The sequence below is a fragment of the Salvia hispanica genome, chromosome 3, assembly GCF_029641045.1.
Source record: "Salvia hispanica isolate PSC_SH4W2 chromosome 3, Shi_PSC_v1, whole genome shotgun sequence".
In the NCBI taxonomy this organism is placed as follows: domain Eukaryota; kingdom Viridiplantae; phylum Streptophyta; class Magnoliopsida; order Lamiales; family Lamiaceae; genus Salvia; species Salvia hispanica.
The window spans coordinates 21,050,220-21,070,029 of NC_142694.1; the positions used below are offsets into that span (position 1 = coordinate 21,050,220).

Sequence of the window (19,810 nt, forward strand, 5' to 3'; positions counted from 1 at the left end):
AATAGTAAGTAGATCTCACATTTTACCAACCAATTTTACTCATATTTTATTATAAAACTAATATATATATATAAATGAGATCCATAATCCACTAACTTATTCTCATTCTATTTTTTTTACATTTCTTAAAACTCGTATCCACGTTAAATATGGAACGGGTATTATTTATGTCTTTTTAATGAGCTTGCCACTTAAATTACACTTGTTCATTCATTTCTATCGTAATGCTCGCTGAGAAGTCATCAAAGCATGTAGCAAATAGTTTGTGTTTAGCTACAAGGTAAGAAATTGAGTGTACATTTTCACGATCAGAATCAGCCAAAAGAGAGACCGAATTTCGATGAATCCGTTTACTATTTTTAGCATCCACCACCATTGTTCTAAGATCTAATGGCGGCTACACTCAACTCTCCCCCATTATATAAACCCCACCCCTCAAAAACATTCCCCAAAAATATGCAACAAAGCAATCAAATTTCACTAACCCACGATCCCAAATCCATGAAACTCCTCCACCGCCTCTCCGGCAACCAGTGCGGCTCCGTCGTCTCCCAAACCATCCACGCGCCGCTGCCGCTAGTCTGGTCCGTCGTCCGCCGGTTCGGCGAGCCGCAGGCCTACAAGCGGTTCGTCAAGAACTGCGGCCTCAGCTCCGGCGACGGCGGCGCCGGCAGCGTCCGGGAGCTCACCGTCGTGTCGGGGCTGCCGGGCCGGCGGAGCACGGAGCGCCTCGACCGCCTCGACGACGAGTCGCATGTCATGGTGGTCAGCATAATCGGCGGCGACCATAAACTCGTCAACTACCGGTCCACGACCACGTTGCACGGCGGTTGCGATGGAGAGACGGTGGTGACGGAGTCGTATGTTGTGGACATTCCGCCGGATAGCTGTGAGGAGGACACGTGTCTTTTCGCGGATACTATAATTGGTTGCAATCTTAAGTCGTTAGCTAAGGTTGCAGAGAGTATGAACTTCGACGATATCTCCGTCTATCAGAAATAGTCTTTTATTTTTTTAATCTTTTCTGTCGAATTAATTATGTGGTTTTTAATCTTTCGGCTTTTGTATGTTCATTTTTTCCTAGGTGAAGGGAGCCTAGTGTTGTCATCGTGTCTTTTTGGGCTTTACATTGCTGTTGTGTAACATCATGTAAATGGCCTTCGGACTTAGAATCAAATTTGTACTACTCTTATTTGCACTTTTTGGAAGTTTTACACTGTTTTAATACTTCCTCCGTTCGTGAAAACTTGTGTTGTCCAGTTTTGTCATTTCGGTCCGTCCACGTAATATTGTCCCTTTGCTTGTTTTCATTTTTGGTAAATGGACCCCATTTTTCACTAACACGTTACACTCGCATTCTATTATAAAACTAATATGTAAATATGAGACCTACCTTCCATTTACTTGTCTTCAAATTTCTTAAAACTCGTGCCGAGTTAAATATGGACAATATTTCGCGAACGGAGGGAGTATTTAAAAGGTAGAGACAATTTCAAGTCAAAAGCTCCATATGCCTCTGCCATATGATGACTCTCTTCCTTTTTATGGCATTGCCACTTTCTTTGGCAGCATCCGATTCAGAACTGAGAGCGTGGTTTTATTTTACCGTCAAGAAACGAAAGAAGACTCAAATCTCTTAAGTTTACCTCAAACGTAACTTCCTTCTTTTTGTTTTGGGTGCGAAGCAGTGGTAAACCAAAATAACTCAACAAGCATTAGCTCTCTTTGACATAATACTACGGGCGGATGAAGATATCTAGTATTTTATTATAAATGTTTGTGTTGGGTTATTTAGAGCACTTACAATGGAGGGTCGATGGAGTGGCCTTCCCCATCGGCCTCCATCGCCTCAACACAGCGGCGGAAAGGCCATCGATCGGCCCCCTCCCCTCTCCCCCAAAAAGGCCGATGTAACGGCCTTGGCCAATCCAAATGGGGCGTCGATCGACCCTCCATTGTGGTGAGAGGACCGACGATTGACACTATGATCTTCCTTTTTTTTTTTCTGCTGAAACGGAAGGAGAGAGGAAGAAACGTTGGAAGAAGAAGAAGAAGGGCAGCTGTTGCGGAAGATTAAGAAAATGGAACCCTATTTTATATTTAAACTATAAATTCGTGGGCCATAATTTTATTAAATAAATGGACTAAAAATTAGTGGGCTAATTATTTTATCAAATTAATGGACTATATTTGAGATGGCCTAATTTAGATTTTCATTTAATTAATTAATAAGTTTTCACATATTTGAGAGAAATTTATTTCATGTACTATAACATTTTTACATTGTAATTTAATTAAGTTAATAACATATTAAATATAGAAGTGCTAAAAATTTAAAACAAAATAATGATGATGTGGAAATGAAATGGAAATAATAAAAAAAGAAGGGTCCTATGAGAGGGCCCAACCATTGCTAATGCTCTTAGAGAGAGGAGCTACGCCTCTCCAAGGAGACGCGGTGCACAGCTCCACCGGATGAGAATTCTATCATGAATCATGTCATTGAGAGTCGTTCAGGCAATGCCCTCGTTGCTCAAGAAGTTGCTAATGAAGTACTTAGGAGGTATGGCTTGGGGTACTCCAAAACTCAGGCACACGTCTTGGGTTCCTCCAGACATCAAGCACACCTACTGAGACACACGACCACAACCAGCACTGCTCAAAGTCATCAACCTAGCCTAGTTGTGTAGAGGATTTTCCAGTCAACTGAGGACATGTTCATAGCGCAAAAGAAGGATATGTCGAACATAACAGAAGAAGAGCATCAAGGACACAAGCGCAATTAGCGCGTACTCCAGAAGAATGTGGAAAAATATCTTTAATTTTTATGTACTCTCTGTGTAGTTGTAATTCCATTTTTTTTGTTTGATCACAGGTGTACGGAAACCCGCATTGGGCGGAATCCGACTAATCATGTTCGACCGGATTTGCGGATTAAGACCGAAAGTCTCCTAGTGGATGGTGGGTTTGAACGCGTGACCTCAAGGTTACCACAACTCCGCGCTGCCGACTGTGCTACGACCCGTTGGTTGTAATTCCATTTTTGTTGTCTATGAAGTCGTTTGAATATATATATTGTGTACTCGTATTTCAGTTTTTGAAGTGAAAACCATGATAGTCAAACTAAATGATCTGGCACGTGGAGGTGCCTTAGGATAGGGCGTACATTGTAGGAGTAGTGGTTTGGAATGAAAATAGCGGGAATGATGATGTGGTGAAAGCCCTAGCTTAGGAAGAGGGAGTACGTTGTAAATGCTCTTATTGATGTTATGTTGTTAATCGTTGCGTTGACTTTAGGGCCTGCTAAGATCCTCCATTGAGCTCAGCTCAGGGTGCACGCACTCATAGTTACGTCAAATTATCAATAGAAGTATTACACAGTTAATTGTAAGCACTTAAGTTATGCATTTAAATATTTATCATTCCTATAATATATACAATATGAATGAGTTAAAATAAAAATACACTATCTTATTGAGCGAACATGAAAGCATTGCACGTAACATATAAAATAATAGTCACATTCTCAAAAACAAGATGAACTCTCATTTGAATCTATTCTTATACAATAGGCTTTTCTTTTATAGAATCAACAATATGTTTCTACTACTACCTCATTTGAACCCTAAAATGCGATTATTTTTTCAAACAATCAAATAAATAAAATGAACAAAGAATGATCTAAAGAGAAAGGAAGAGAGAGAAAGATTTTCCCACTTCCCTTCCCCTTCTCTTTCAGAGAAACGATGGTCGAAGAGAGTTTCAACCTCTGCGATCATCCTGAATAGGGTAGTCAAGAAAATCTCCCTCTTTTCCAATCAAACTAGGTAATTCCTTTCATTGTTGTTTCTGTAATTCATTTTCTATGCGTAATCGTTTCCAAGCTGCATTTTTTCATGGCAATAATATTATGCAACATATCCCATTTAAATTCTATTGCAAAGGTTTTTGTTTCCAAGTTAAGAATTTGTTGCGCCAAATTTTGAGATGGTGTGTTTTGCTCTGCATGCCTTTTTGCTTTTTCATGGATTGCTTGTGGCAAAGACTATTCTTTTACAACACATTTTGCCTCTAGTCAATATGATTGTAAAAGGGTTTGCAGAATTCAAGAAATCAATACAATTGGGTATGCTGCATTTTGATTTTTCCAGCCGAAGCCAATTTAGCCAGGTTATGCCGTTGTTCGTGAAACGGAGGTACTTAGTCAAAAGGGGCTAAAATAAATGATTTAAATTGTTGCTTTAGATGGTTTTGAGCTAGTTGGGAGATTGCATATTTGTAATGATTCTTGATTTGAAGAGCTTAACAAATTTTCCATTCTTGATTTAAATAAATGTGTTTTTGAACTAGTTCCATGCTTGTATTAGTTGTATTGATTCTTGATTTGAAGAGCTGAACAAATTTCCCATCCTTGTTTTGATTTATTGCTCGGGGGCGACTTATGCACTAAAAGAGCTTGCGATTTTGTGTATTTGTCTTATCATAGAGTCCTGGCTGTTGGCAGAGGAAACTGCCTCCACCACCACCATAAGGAATGGTTCAGAAAGCAATGAGCGCTAGACGGACTGCTTGTGGAGCTCAGTTGCTTTGTTTCACATTTTTAGTCTTTGTATTGAGAATTCAGGGTTGCCCTTCCCTTAATCCGGAAGGTATGGGGTGGTTTCTCAGTGCTAATATTGCTTTACCTGGCATTGGTGATTAGCTGTGTTTGGATGAATTTTGGTGTTGACTTGATGAACCGGAGTTTCAGGATATGCATTGCTGCAGTTTCGAGCTAAGGTGGATGTTGATCCATCTGGGGCTTTAGCGAATTGGAATCCAGAGGACTGTAGCCCGTGCTCTTGGTTAGGCGTTCATTGTTTGGATGGTAAAGTGCATATGTTGTAAGTTCCTATTGTGTTGATTGGCTGTCTTTAGTAGGACTTTGAATGTCACAGACGTGTTTCTAATTTTGTGTGTTATGTAATTGTGAATCTTTATGTTTGTGTAGGGATCTCAATGGACGAGACTTGGTAGGGGTATTGGTGCCGGAGCTTGCAAATCTCTCTCATTTAAGAGTTCTGTGAGTTTCAACTTGTTTATGCACGTACACTATTAGAAGTTGCAAAATATTCGTTGCAGTTTCTCATATAGGTGATTCTTGAGAATTAAGGATATACAATTTCGTCGATTCTTGAAAATTCATTCTGTTTGAATTTGGGTTCATGTTTGCGTAGGAATTACAGAGTTTCTATAAATAAGTAATGTTAGAATTTCTGCCTCTATGTATGGTCTTGAGGATTGCTTTATCAAATCGATGCTCATTTAAACTTTTTGTTGCAATCATTAGAAATCTATCGAAGAACCATCTCTCCGGTACCATTCCACGCGAGTTTGGACAGTTCACAACATTGGAAGTCTTGGACTTGAGAAACAACAAGTTTAGTGGAATAGTTCCCCGTGAATTAGGACGGTTGCATTCCCTAAAACATTTGTATGTATATGCTTCAAACTCTAACGTGTTTCAGGTCAATCCAACGAGTATTTATCACCTAGACTGTATGTGTCCATTGTGCAGGTTTCTCTGTAACAATGGCTTTGAAGGACGCATTCCTTTCGAGATTGGGAGACTTATATTGCTAGGTGACGGACAGTGCATGAATAGAAAAATCGGGCACTGGTGAGATATTCCTCACTTCTCTACTGTGCATTGAAGCGTATAAACCCTTTCATATTTTTCTTCTTCCTCATATGCAATTTTCGAACAGCACTTGGCAAAGTATTTTTAAACGATCACAGAAATCGAATACCTTCCAGGCACCAGCTAGAGGGACCATACTTCATTATCTCAATCTCTACCGACTGTAAGTGATCATACATTTTTGTAAATGTCAGCCAATTTTATCTTCTTTTGTGGAATGCTATCAGTTAAAAAATGTTGTCTTTCATTAAGGTTCAACCTTGGAAGTGAATCGTTGCAAAATCAGCCAGATGCCTATGGCATTGGTACTCACGAGATCCCACCTTTACTTTCTTAAACCGATGAAATCTACATATTTACCTTTGTTATTGTATTTTTTCAGATTTACCGGAGTCAGCTGTCAGATGTAATGTGGATGACCAGACCAACCAGCGTCGCGTACTAGTTGAACAGTCGACTAATCTTGTTGCCCTACCCTCCAATGTCGTGCCCCTAGTTCAACTGGGAAATGTTGCTATTCCAAGCAGAAGTAGTGGGTCGTTTCCTGCTGTTCCAAATGCGAAGAAAAGGGCACCAGCTCCTGTTCCATCGCCTCCTTCTATCACTCAACCAACCGGCGGAAAATCTGGGCACTCCTTGAAACTTATTATAGGGCTGTCGACCCTACTTTTTTTGCTCGTGGTTACATCAATTATGCTCGTCATCTGCAGAAGCAGAGCAGTTAAAACTATTCGTCCGTGGAAGACCGGATTGAGTGGGCAGCTGCAGAAAGCATTTGTCACAGGTATACTTCACGCAATCAGCATAGCGTAGGCTTCAATATACGTATTGAAATGGCGTGCTTCTTCTCTAGGGGTTCCTAAGCTGAACAGACCCGAGCTGGAAACTGCGTGTGAGGATTTCAGCAATATTATCTCAACCGAAGATGGTATAGCCACGGTGTACAAGGGCACTCTATCGAGTGGAGTTGAAATCGCTGTTATTTCAACCGCCGTACTTGCTCTCAATGACTGGTCCAAACACTCTGAAAGAATATTCAGGAAGAAGGTAAGCAGATAATCTGCCTTCATTTTTCGTAGAAGTCATCGTCTCCTAAAGGTGAATTTTATTTCTAAATGTCTCTACACAGATTGATACCTTGTCGCGGATAAACCACAAAAATTTCGTCAATCTTCTTGGTTACTGTGAGGAGGACGATCCTTTCACCCGAATGATGGTTTCTGAGTATGCTCCAAACGGCTCTCTCTTTGAGCATCTGCATGGTAAATCTCTTCGAGGATATGATCTCCATTTTTATGTATGTAGCGCCCTTTACTGTGTTTAACCTCGCTGAATATGCTCTCTTTCATGCAGTTGAAGGGCTTGATCACCTCGATTGGAGTGCAAGGATACGGATAATCATGGGAACCGGATATTGCCTTCAACACATGCATGAGCTCAATCCACCAATCTCTCACTTCAACCTCACTTCCAAAGAGATATTTCTAACAGAAGACTACGCTGCTAAAGTAAGCTCGATTTTGACAACGAAACAGCATTAAGAACGTATTTTTAATTCAATTGTGAACCAAAAAACATCCTTTTCAGGTAGCAGATGTCGGGTTTTGGAGAGACCTCGTAGCCAAGTCAAAGAACCCTGCAGAAAACGAGTCGGAGCACTCTCAGCTGCCCCCACTTGCTGATGCAGAGACTAATGTCTATGGCTTTGGAATCTTGATGCTGGAAACTATATCTGGAAAGCTTCCTTATTCGGAAGAGCAAGGGCTTCTCATGAACTGGGTTCGTCCTTTAGATCCTTTGACTGTGTGCGTTCGTTTGGTTAGGAAACAGTTCGCTTCGAGTCATAAGTTGTTTAACACTCATATCCAAAGCTAAATCTTGAAACTTTTGTCAGGCTGCTCCTTTGTTGAACGGCAGGAAGAACTTCAGCAGCTTGGTCGATCCAACGCTGAAATCTAACAAGGAAAACGAACTCGAAATCATCTGTGAGGTGATCCAGCGCTGCGTTCAGCGAGACGTGTGGAAGAGGCCTTCGATGAGGGAAGTGATCGAGATGTTGAGACAAGCCATTGACATATCACCAGAGTTGGCAACGCCAAGGCTCTCTCCATTGTGGTGGGCGGAGCTCGAGATTTTATCGGCGGAGGCGACTTGATTTTGCCTCTGTGTAAGTCACCTGTATATCATCATTTACTAGACGAAGCTGTCGATAAATATAAACCTTTGCTTAATTTCCTTGATCTGAGCATCACAAGTTGGTTCCTTTTTTTCACTCATTCATTGCTATTCTTATGATTCGAATTATACGTTCTTTGAGTGAACTGCCTTATTAGTCCCTAATGTTTTGGATTATGACGCTACAGACCCCTAACAAAATTTATAGCGCTAGAGAGTCCTAACGTTTAATATAATCACGAATGCTGTTTTTTTGGACTAGAACACCCTCATGCCATATAAGGGCATTTTTGTCACTCTATTATACTGGTGACATGATTTTTGCCACATTTCTGTCAACAACTTTTTATGTAATTTCCTAATAATTTATGGTACTTCATATGCAATTAAAATTTTGTCATTATTTACACTTTCTACTTTTTTATAATATACAGATTTATCATTATCTGTCTTAATTAATATGAAAATAATAAAATGAGATTTTTTTTAACCTTGACTTACGAATCAATTTTATTTATTATGAAAATATCCTAATTTTGCAGTATTAATTTATAAATTTACATTCGCTTAATTTCAAATACTATTATTAACAAGAGTAAAGGTTAAAAGTGGTCCCAAACATATGACCGTTTTATCAATTTGGTCCTAAACATTATCTTTTTTATTATTTGGTCCTCACAAATGAATTTTGACCCGAATCGGTCCCAATTAACAGATCCGATAAAAAATAAATGGTCAATGTGATTTAATTAAGTTTTGGCCAAATTAACTATTTTAATTAATATTTTAAATTATTTTAGAAAAATAAAAATAAAATTGTTAAAAACTCTAAAATGACGAAGAACAGTTCTTCGTTCTCCTTTCTTCATTCTCCTCTATTCCGGCGACGACTGCAGTTCGTGAACAAGTTATGGAGCGTTCTTTGTACACCAGACGGTCCGACGAGCTTCCTCCTCCACGCGGCTGACGCCGTTGGCTAGCACGGCGTTGGCCTTGAGCGTGACGAAGCATTTGGGGCGGTCGGGCTCCTCGTGGAAGCGGAGGCGGAGGATGGCACTCTGGGAGCTCAGCTCGGCGGCGGATCCGTCGTAGAAGGTGTTGTGCTGGTGGTGGGTTGCGGCGTGGAATGGGGAGAGGGATGCGAGGAGCTTCTGGTGGGCGGATTTGTTGGGCAATCGGAGCTTCACTTCGACTTCCATCAGTAATCGAGAAATGGAAGCCGTGATTGGGGATTTTGTTGGATGGTTTTGAGGCCGTTGCGGTGGGATTTGGAGGTGGGGTCAACGGCGGAGCGATCGAAGTGGTGGAGAAGGGAGGAGGCGGTGGTGGTGGTGGCGGAGGATGAGGCGGCGCGTTGTTTGGGGGCTTCTTCGAGTTCTTCTTTGTCTTTCACTTTCACTTCAATTTTTGTAGGTTTTCGCCGAAGCATCTCTCGATTTCTTTCTCTTTGCTTTTGGAAGTAGAATCCTTACCCATATTTTGTCAAATTTGCAATCACCGTCTATTTTTTAACGGATTTGTTAATTGGGGACCGATTCGGGTCAAAATTCATTTGTGAAGGACCAAATAATCAAAAAGATAATGTTTAGAACCAAATTGATAAAACGGTCATATGTTTGGGACCACTTTTGGCCTTTTCTCTATTAATAAAAAAAATTCTCCAAATCCTAAATAGCTAATATCACATGCTAGAATATTTTTCAAAATATTACTCATGTTTTAATTTTATCATGAATGACAAGAAACTATGCAAATTTATAACTAAAGATTGAATGTTTATATGATGTTAAAAATTTCTGTTTGAGTTAAATTAAAATTCTGAATAAAATATCAACCGTAAAAATCGTCTTAAAGTTTGGCTTAGAGTAACAAATTAATGAAATAATATTTTAAACGTTAGGTTCATTTAATGTCTTTTTTGTTAGGTGTATCATAAACCCAAACGTAAGGACTAATAACACAGTTAACTCTTCTTCTTTTTCCATAATCATTTCACATTCAAAATAACTATGCTTGCAATGTCACATTCAAATCCTGGTACTACCAAACGGTGGGAAAAATATTTGGACAATTTACTAAATTGGGGAAGAAACGATGTAAGATTAGAGCAAAAGTGACATGTCATCTACGAATCGAACTTCCACCACTTAAATAAAATTGCCAACTCAACCTCCACCTTAGTTTTCACAAGTTGGTCCGTCGCCGTGAAAAATAGCACCCGCGGATATTATTTACAAAGTTAAGTTCATGAAAAAAAATTACTTTATCTGTTCCAGCTTAAGATGATATTTTTTTTTTCTTTTTGGTTTGTGTCGCAGATAAAATCACATATTTCTGTTTGTAGAAATAATAGAGCAACTTTTCCCCTCCAATTAACACACCCAACTACATTTTTTTTTCACTGTAATTAGGTGTATTACAGCCTATTACATAACCGCCATGCCACCCGTCTATAGCGGTTGGATACGATGTCGCCCCCTTGTTAGTCGCGCGTTGCAATAGCGCAACAAAACACAGTGGCTAGATGTCGTCCATGTTAATTTGTGCCCCTATTGTTAATATCCTTTATCTACTTGTAAATTTTATAATTAGTAGTACTCTCTCCGCCCCAAAAGAATATGCACTTTGGATTCGACACAGGTTTTAATGCAAAATTGGTAAAATAAGAGAGAGGCAGAAATAAAAGATAATAAAAGTATTATTAGTAGAGAATGAGTCTCATCTCACTTAAGAGAAAAGAGTTTCCACAATTAGAAAGTGCATATTCCTGTGGGACAGAGGGAGCTCCCACAGGGAGCCGTAACTAAATTTCGTAATTGAAAAAGTGAGGCTCCATTGCACTTGCACATCAATAAGTCCCCGCCAATATAAATTGGAGATATCAAGATGGCAAAACCTATAGTCGACTAAAAGAGGTCTTTTCCTTATCCCATTTCATATCTTAATGTTAACAATGTTGATTGGTATATTACTCAAATATTCATAATACCATTTCTACGCAAACCACTCAAAACACCGTAACCCAATGCAACATAACATCAAAAACCATAAAATCTTGAAATATTCATTAATTAGATAGTTTCCATCGATCAAGAAACCAAACCAGTCCTCTCATGAATCATGCCCAATTTCCTAACCCTAATTTGAAACAAGGCATTAGTAGCCAAAAACTCCACACTCTGCATGGGGCTCAAAATCTCCAACAACCCTTTCAACGTTTTGAGCCTCACACAATCAGCCAACTTCATAACCCTCTCCAACCCCTCCAAAAACCCCCCCACCGCCGCCTCCTCTGCGCCTCCCCGCCTCACCACCTCCACCGCATTCCTATCCGCCACCGCCATTTGTAGCCGCTCCATCTCCCCCTCCACCCTCCCCTCCTCCACCCTCATCCTCCCCCGCAGCACCTCGATCTTCCTCACCTGCTCCGCCGCCAATCCGGCCGCCGGAATCAGCCGGAACGCCGCGGAAGGCTTCCACCCGGTGATCCAGAGATGGGCCGTCTCGAATGGGCTCAGCCAGACTGGGCCGCAGAAGAAGGCCAGCACGTCTTCATGGGCCGAGGCCCATTTGAATCTGTAGAACTCTTTGTGGTGGGCCGTGAGTTTCCCGATCGCGGCGGCGCAGCCGGACCCCTGCGGCGGATCCTTGGCCACGGAGAGGAGGAGTTCTTCGAGCTCCGCCATCCATTTCTGGTAGAAATCCGAGAATTTCTCTTCGGTTAGGGTTTTCATTTTATTTAGCTATATGAATTGGAAGAAATCACGAAATTGATGAATATATTTAGATTGAAAATGCATGCATGGTTTGTACCACCTGGTGAGATTGGGCTCCAACGTGTCAACACCGCATCAAAGCGTGTGTACCTTTGATGGAAAATGAGCGCCAACGCTATTTCTTTATTTTCTTTTTCAAAATAGGAGAGATGGTAAATTGTATTTTTAGTCCTTATATTTTTATATTTCGTGCTATTGACCTCTTAGATAGTTGAATACCTTAAATTTGGCGGGGACTAAAAGGAATTGGAATAGACATACTTGTACAAGTTACATATCTAATCTGAATACTAGATGCTTTTTTTTTGACATTTCAACCTTTTATTTTCAAGTGATATATGTAAGTGCTTATTAACATTATACATAATGATTACTTGCCTTACTAAATTTGGATTTTTTGGCCAAAGTAATTTTTAATATCAATGGAAATTATGTTCTTAAATTGTATATATTATTCATATTATTAATTTGATGTGTTTGTTGAGAAATTATCATAGAAAAAAGGTTTAGAAAAAGGTACTCTCTCCGTCCCATTACACGTGACACAATTTTCTTTGGGCACAGGTTTAGGTAGTGGTTTGTTAAACGAAGAAAGAATAAAGTATGAGTGACAAAAAAGTAGAGAGAAAAAGTTAGAGAGATGATAAAGTAAGAGAGATATAAAGTGATTTTTTTTGCCATAAAAGAAAATGTGTTACTTAATGGGATAAACTAAAAAGGAATACGCCTCACTTATAGTAGGATGGAGGGAGTGGAAAATAGTCAAAATTGAAGTCCTGACCCAACCGAGGATCTCAGTGATCCGCCGACATCAAGTCAGCGGACATAACAAAACATGTTAAAGTTAAACGACACTTCATCAAGGAGAAGATAGAAAGAGCAATCATCGAATTACCCTTTTTTTCCATTCAGAAGATCAACCAGCAGATATTTTGATAGATACAGTAAATTCTAGAGTGCTAAAAACAGTGTTGGATAAGTTGAGTATTCATCCAATTGCATTTTATTGAAACTGAAAGAATACCTTAAATGATTTTCAATTTACACTTTTAACTTTACTCTTTTCATCAATGGGAACTTTTAGGAGTAATTCATCAAATTTTTTTATATCCAAAATAATAACATTTTCCTCATATGATCCCAACATACATATTTATATAAATTTTAGGCATCCATTAATCCTGATCTATTTAAATCTGGCTAGAATTTAATATCATTTTCCTAAACACGTGCAAAAACGAAATGTTTCAATTACAATGTATCTCTTAATTATCATCTTTTAGTACTCCATAAGACAACATGAAAATGAACACAACTCAATTACCTTACGATGAATGGAGTATTAAACAACATTTTAATAGTATTTAATATCAAAATACTCCCTCTGTTCCATGTTAATAGAGTCATTTTTCTATTTTAGGGAGTTCCAAGTTAATAGAGTCATTCTAGTTTTGGCAAATAAGTAATTCTCATTTTTATATTATTCTCTCTTCATCTCTCTTACTTTTTCCACCATCCTTTTAACACACTATTCTTAAACTCCATGCAAAAATGAGATGTCTTTATTAACAAGAAACATGGAGGGAGTAATTATTTATTCAAGATAAATTTTCACTAAGTAAGGTTTTTATGGGTATAAGAGCATCCGCAATGATGCTTAGGCCAGCCATAGGCCAGCCGCAATAAAAATAATTCAAAATATACTACATTTACGGAATTAAAATTGCAATTAAAATACGGAATTAAATTTACGACACATATACGGGAAAAATAATCCATTCCATTAAAAAAATTACAAAGATTTAAATAAAAAAGTACATGATTTTTTTTTTAAAAAAAGGGCTTCAACACACGAGCCCCGCCACTCTCTACTCCTCATCGCCGTCGCCGTCGTCCTCGTCGTCGCCGCCGCCGCTGCCGCCACCCGTGGTATCTGAGCCCACGTCGGAACCCCCCAGCCGTGACCTCGCGATCTCTAAATCAGCACGCATGCTCTCGAGCATCTCGTAAAGAAACCTCTTCTCCGTGGGGTCAGTGGCGTTCTTCCACTCTCGGAAGACCTGTAACATCTGAGCCCGCGTTTGGTTACGCGAATGGAGAGTGTACTCGAGTGGGGCGGCTGGGAGGGCGGAGGACTGGACCTCGCGGGGCGATAGGGGGGATCCGCCCCTCGCAGCCCGCTGCGCCCGCTTTTGTCCAACCGGGCGGGGGCGACCAGTAAATGAAGGAGGGGATGGAAACTCCTCAGCATCCGGGGGGAGGTCGTGGGATCCTCCGCTGCTGCCGCTGTAGTCGCCGCTATAGTTCAGTCGGTGCTTCTTCGGCCACCCAGCGTCGCACCCCGCCCGGAACTTCTCGGAGTCCTTCAACAACAAGAAGCACTCCCAGAAGGTGAACTCCTTATACTTCCCCTCCAAGGGGAACTGACTCGCGGCTATCCTCCGGGCGTCGTCCTCAGTCTGCCCCACTTCTGAGCTGACGGCGGGCGTTGGCGTACAAATTCGCAAAACGGCCCGCCGCGGCCCTGGTGCGCTCCCACCCCTTCCGGACCTCCTCGTTGCTGAAGTCCTTCCCGTGCGGGCAGTGCCTCCTATAGGCATCTCTGATCTTCGCCCACATGTTGACGACCCGCTGGTTGTTCGCAACCAGCGGATCGTCGCACACCTCCAACCACCCCTTGGCCACCCCGGCGTACTCATCCTCCGTCCACTTCCTCCGGCCAGTGGCTGCGGGCTGCGATGACTCGCCGACCGCCTTGCCCTTCCCCCTCCCCCTCGTCTTCTTCTTCGGTGCGGCCGGCGTCGCTGGAACGGGAGTATCATCGTCCCCGAGATCGATCCCCATATCATGCAATGACAGAAGGTCATCGCCAGAGAACTGCGTCTCCACCGGGGTCGACGTGTGAGATGAAGCCGTCAAAAAATCAAGCGAGGGCCGATACACCGCGTCCCCTCCCGGTGACCCCTGCAACCCCCCGGCATCCCGGGATGCATACCGTGCGGCATCCCCCCCTGCCACATCATCCCCATCATCTGCTGCTGCAGCTGGGGCATACCCCCCCACCCGGGCGCTGACTGCCCGCCGCCCAGCATCCCCCACGGCATACCCCCCTGGTTCCCCCCCTGCACCCCCCCCCCCCCCGGCGCACCAGCCATATCCCCATCATCTGATTCCACGGGATGTTAAACCCCGGGCCCATCTGCCCCCATCCAGATCCCACAGGTACCGTGGGAGTCTGAGATCCACTCGTCGCTGGACTGGACTCGTTGTTGTGATCCATCGCTCGATGATGCTCTTGTACAGAAAGTTAGAGAGAGAGAAAACTCGTTAAAACAAGTGGTGCAAATGAAAATGAAACGAAAATCGCGTTTATATATGATTTAAAAAAAAAATCGAAAATCAGCGCTGGCCGATCGCTGGCCGATCGGGCCTCCACAATGGCGGCTAGCCGATCGGCCAGCGCTTCGGCCAGCGACGAGCGATCGGCCAACCCACGCCGATCCGCTCGCCGAAATCGCCCTCGCCGATTGCAATGGTTCGGCTAGCCGATCGGCTAGCGCGACGAATCGGCTAGCCGGTCGCTAGCCGACCATTGGAGATGCTCTAACATTTTTATTAATATATATGTAAAAGTATAGAAATTTTTTTATTATAAATAGAGGGTCTATATTTTTATAAATTTTATGAAAAAAAATATGAAATTAAATTGAACTTCTATGTAGAAAGAGGCGTAGATTGTGTGAGAGAGAAAAGACGGAGGTGTGTCTTTGCAGATTAAGGTATTTGAAGTACTGCCGATATCTCTTGGAAATAGAAACTATTTACATATTTGTTGTCCCTTAAAAATAGAAACTTTTTAAATATTCTATTTTACCAATCATTAAAATTCATGTAATTTCAAAAATTTCTACTTTAAATAATAAGGTGGTATAAGTTTAAAACATAAAAAAATACTACTACAACTTTGTGCCTTTTCGTTTTAAGCTCTTTTTTGGGCTCGTACTGTTACAACTTGGGCCGAAACAGTGAAAAAATTAGCCCTAATCTTCCTTTGATTATGTCGGGTCAAGATTTTACTAAACCCATTTTTAATTTAATTTTTGTACTCTTTAAATTATTTCTTGAACTCTAGTATTTAATTAATTTTTAGATTAAGATTAATTATATAAATTAAATGACTATGTTTTTTTAAAAAATATCTTTAATTAATTTAAGAAAGTAAACTTGCATATTTTGATTCAAATATTCTCGGATTTATTTAGTCAATTAAAATCTTGGATAATTAATTTCCAAGAATATTTTTTCTGATTTAATTAAAGCGAAAGGGTTCACACTTGAAAGGATGAAAGGATATAATGCATATCATATATGCATACTATCCACTTTTATTATTTTTTAAAATTAAATAGATTATTATCTTTTGTTGGAGAAGGTCTATCGTAAGGAATTTAACTTCAAGAAGGTTAATATAGTTTTACGGAGTTTGGAAGCGGATGAGGTGAACTTTTCTATTCTACGTAAAAATGTGGATAGAATATGAAGTATTTTCGAGATTATATTTATCGGTGTAATAAAGTTGTCTTACCATGAATGATTTATTTTATGTATGATGTCTATTTGTTTTGTAATATCGAATGTGCTATGCTAAACGTTATTCATCAAATTTGGGTCCTAGCTTGCAAGGGTCCCTACTCGAACTAGTTTACACTTGGATTGTGTGTCATCGAAAGGGTTGGCCGGTCTAGTGACCGTGGAAAGTGATCACTTTCTTGACACAAATGTTCTGATATGGCGAATTACAGAATGAATTTAGTCTGATCAAACAATCTTTTATGTAAGAGAATTTAGTAAGCTTGAACATTAAAGAAAAACCCTGAGTATTATTGTGACGATGGCTTGACAGTATTTTCAAATGTATGATTGTATCTTTTCACAATGTGTTCACTGAGTATCTTTGTACTCGGCCCTGCATGTATTTCTAAATGTAGAGGTTGAGCTGTGAAGTATGGTGGGTGCTGTTTCAAATGGGCTTACACTTGTGTTTATGAAGTACTCTCGGAGGTTCATGTCTTCATATATGGAACTACATTCAGTTGTTTCTGTTGTGCTTTGAGCAAGTTAATTCATTATTTCTTGAAGACTCTTATGCTTGACAAGTTGTTATGCATTAACCCCTAGCTCGAGTCTTTATTATCGAGCTATTATACTCAAGTAGTATTATTTTAGGATACGAGATATAAGAAATTGATGTATTAAAAGTTAAAGTAGAGAGATGAAGTAAGAGTGAGGAAGAGAGTGTAAAGTATAACAGAAGATAAAGTTTTTGTCAAAAAAGTAAATGTCATAACTATATTAGGACAATCCAAAAAGAAATACGACTCAATTACCTAAAGACGAATTTTATAATGGAGTATGATTAATCCATGTATCATTCTCCATTTTTATCCCTTCTCATTCATTCCCATCCTTAATTATGGTTTATCAGGCTTTGCTATCATTAGTAATTGTGATAGGTTGTTTAATATCATCATAATATAACTTTAACTATAATGGCACGAGTATATAAATGGGCACAAACCATCAAGGAAGCACTAGCCTAGGAAATAACAGAGTGATATAGTTATGTACGCAGAGACCATCGCAAGCTCGTTTAAAATTTAAAACAAATTGTTGGTAAGATACATTGAACTTGTAGAATCTGCCATCACTGCTGCTTCATATGCAAACAAATCGATACCAGTTTCACACACTTTAATGATTCCCACCTCTTGCCCACAGAGTAACTTTTTTGTTAATATTATTATATTATACGTATAACTTTTATTTGTCACGTGTATAAATTGAAATATGATTAAATATGAGGAATACAATGTACATATTGCATGTTGAGAATGCGAGGAAGGAATAGAGTAGACGCAACATTTACATATACTATTATTAGTAGTAGTATATAATTATATATCTTTCGGACAAATTGGACTATCCATTTTAATCCTTAAAATTGGAATGAATATCAATACAATGTTCATTGTATATTTAGACTATAATCATATCAGTTCAATATTTGCATTGTATATCATCCATTATATTTTTGAAATTCTAAATAAATAACAACATAGTGATAAATATGTTAACATATGAGCTTGAAAATATCATTATATCACACAAAATTATCATTATAGTATATTTCTTATCTAACTAACTGGACTGCATTGCAAAATGAATGTATAAATTTCTTCATGTGAACATATGCATTTATAAATTTCTTACAATCATCATAAAATGACCTCTTAGATATACTACATTTTATGAAAAATAATATAAATGAAGAGAGTTATGTGAAGTTTAAAAGTTACTATTATTTTTTTATGAAAGAGAAACGATAATCTTTAATTCAGTATTCTATACAATAAAAATATATTGAATGAGAGATGATACATGTGTGCATGAGATATGTGGGTGATTTCCTTCCTTAGTTATAGCACTTAAACCAAAATTAATGCATTTAACTTTTTAAAACATGACAATATGATGACAGTATAATGGTTGTGACGATATTAATCGATAAATTAAGGGCATTTTTATATCTTCTCACACATAAAAATAGCCTGTATTTGACTATAATGAAGTTAACAGCTAATTAAATATTATTTTTCATGCACTATCTATTTCGTCCAATTTACTACCTCCGTCCACGAAAATTCGTCCCGGTTTGACCGGGCACGGATTTTAAGAAATGTAATGGAAAGTGAGTTGAAAAAGTTAGTGGATTGTGGGTCCTACTTTTAAAGTATTAGTTTTATAATAAAATGTGAGTAGGAATGAGTTAGTGGAATATGGGGTCCATTACCAAAAATGGTAAAAGTGAAATGGGACAAATTTTGGGGGACGGACGGAAATGAAAAACTGGGACAAATTTTCGTGGACGGAGGGAGTATATCACAATATAAAAGTATTACACAACGTAGTCGTCTTTTTCAATTTTATTGACAAATTAATAAAAAATTAAAGAGATTAAACTCGAATTCGAGATATTTAACCTATTTGTTAAGATAATAAAAATTATAAATCCGTATATATGATATTTGATTTTCCAAATAAATATCTACTATATTGTTGATATACAAACTAGAAGATAAATCCAAATAAGCACTATTATCCAATAGCTAGCAGTTACGAGTTTCTCAGTCTCAACAACAAAATTTATTATATGAAAACAAAACTATAGGATAGTGTGCGCAAAAATATCATGCATGGATGAGAACAAGGCAAGAAAGATATCCCTCTCTGCAAAAGTAATTTGATTGAAAACTTTGTCTTATTCCGCGCTACAATTCACACCACCAAATATACATTAACAAACTCACATAAACCATCAAAACCGCCCTCCCTTTTCCCCACACACATATTCTACTCCTTCCGTCTCTCATTACATATCCCAATTATTTATTTCGAGATGTTCCTTATTAATCGTCTTTAAGTACTTTATTTTTAAGGAGTATTATTTTTACTTTCACCATTCCAAAAATCAGTATTAAATTAAAATGAGACACAGCAGTAAAAAGAGTGCAAATTTATACTTTGTCCCATAAAATTTGCCATTTTTTTTTATTTTTGTCAGTCTCATAAAATTTATCACATTTCTTTTTTACTCCTTTCGTTTCATAATAATAGAGTCATTTTGTCATTTTGGAACGTTCCATAGTAAAAGAGTCATTTCTTTTTTTGAAAAAAGTCAACACATTTTTCCACACCTACTTTACTCTCTCTTATTTTATTCCCTCTTCATTTCTCTATCTTTTTAATTTTCCACTTTACTCTCCATTTACTCAACTCATCTAACACAATTTTTCTTAATCTTCGTGCCGAAAAGGAACGCCTCCATTACTATGGAAGAGAGTATTATTTCTTATAGTGAATCTAATATTCCAGTAACTCATTCTCACTCACATTTTATTACTTCATCTGTTCTAAGATATTAGACTCGTATATCACTTCAGGGTGTCCCAACATACTTGAGCTATTTCTGTTTATGATAAAAATTTATTTTATTACAAACTCCACTTGCACCGCTAAATAACACCTCCTAAATTTTTGTGACAAAAAAATTGAGTCTAGTATGTTGGTAAGGAGGGAGTATAAAACTAATAGCCCCCAGTTATAGGTCTATATATATTCA

General features: G+C 38.9%; 2 protein-coding genes and 1 pseudogene across 2 annotated transcripts; 2 read left to right on the forward strand and 1 right to left on the reverse strand.

Annotated features, from left to right (window-relative positions):
- Positions 1-440: 440 nt before the first annotated feature.
- LOC125212688 (abscisic acid receptor PYL12-like) lies at positions 441-1,246 on the forward strand. Its single transcript, XM_048112919.2, has 2 exons — positions 441-964; positions 1,085-1,246. Exons 1-2 carry the CDS (start codon positions 457-459, stop codon positions 1,141-1,143), a joined length of 567 nt encoding a protein of 188 aa, XP_047968876.2. The 5' UTR covers positions 441-456; the 3' UTR covers positions 1,144-1,246.
- Positions 1,247-3,687: 2,441 nt separating this feature from the next.
- On the forward strand, positions 3,688-7,956 carry LOC125215953 (protein MALE DISCOVERER 2-like). The gene is made up of 14 exons (XM_089067527.1): positions 3,688-3,827; positions 4,487-4,649; positions 4,751-4,883; positions 4,991-5,062; positions 5,330-5,473; positions 5,558-5,659; positions 5,748-5,843; positions 5,933-5,985; positions 6,063-6,464; positions 6,534-6,727; positions 6,810-6,942; positions 7,034-7,188; positions 7,268-7,459; positions 7,575-7,956. The coding sequence occupies exons 2-14, from the start codon at positions 4,535-4,537 to the stop codon at positions 7,833-7,835; spliced, it is 2,052 nt and encodes a 683-aa protein (XP_088923653.1). The 5' UTR covers positions 3,688-3,827; positions 4,487-4,534; the 3' UTR covers positions 7,836-7,956.
- Positions 7,957-10,893: 2,937 nt separating this feature from the next.
- Positions 10,894-11,593, reverse strand: LOC125208910 (protein DOG1-like 4 pseudogene; annotated as a pseudogene).
- Between the last annotated feature and the right edge of the window lie 8,217 nt (positions 11,594-19,810).

Excerpts from the sequence above, each read along its gene's own strand:
- LOC125212688 (XM_048112919.2), top strand. The coding sequence starts at position 457 with ATGCAACAAAGCAATCAAATTTCACTAACCCACGATCCCAAATCCATG. Across the intron at positions 965-1,084 it reads GTTAGCTAAGGTTGCAGAGA|GTGAAGGGAGCCTAGTGTTG; the intron begins GTATGAACTTCG and ends ATTTTTTCCTAG.
- LOC125215953 (XM_089067527.1), top strand. The coding sequence starts at position 4,535 with ATGGTTCAGAAAGCAATGAGCGCTAGACGGACTGCTTGTGGAGCTCAG. Across the intron at positions 4,650-4,750 it reads CCCTTCCCTTAATCCGGAAG|GATATGCATTGCTGCAGTTT; the intron begins GTATGGGGTGGT and ends CCGGAGTTTCAG. Across the intron at positions 4,884-4,990 it reads GATGGTAAAGTGCATATGTT|GGATCTCAATGGACGAGACT; the intron begins GTAAGTTCCTAT and ends ATGTTTGTGTAG.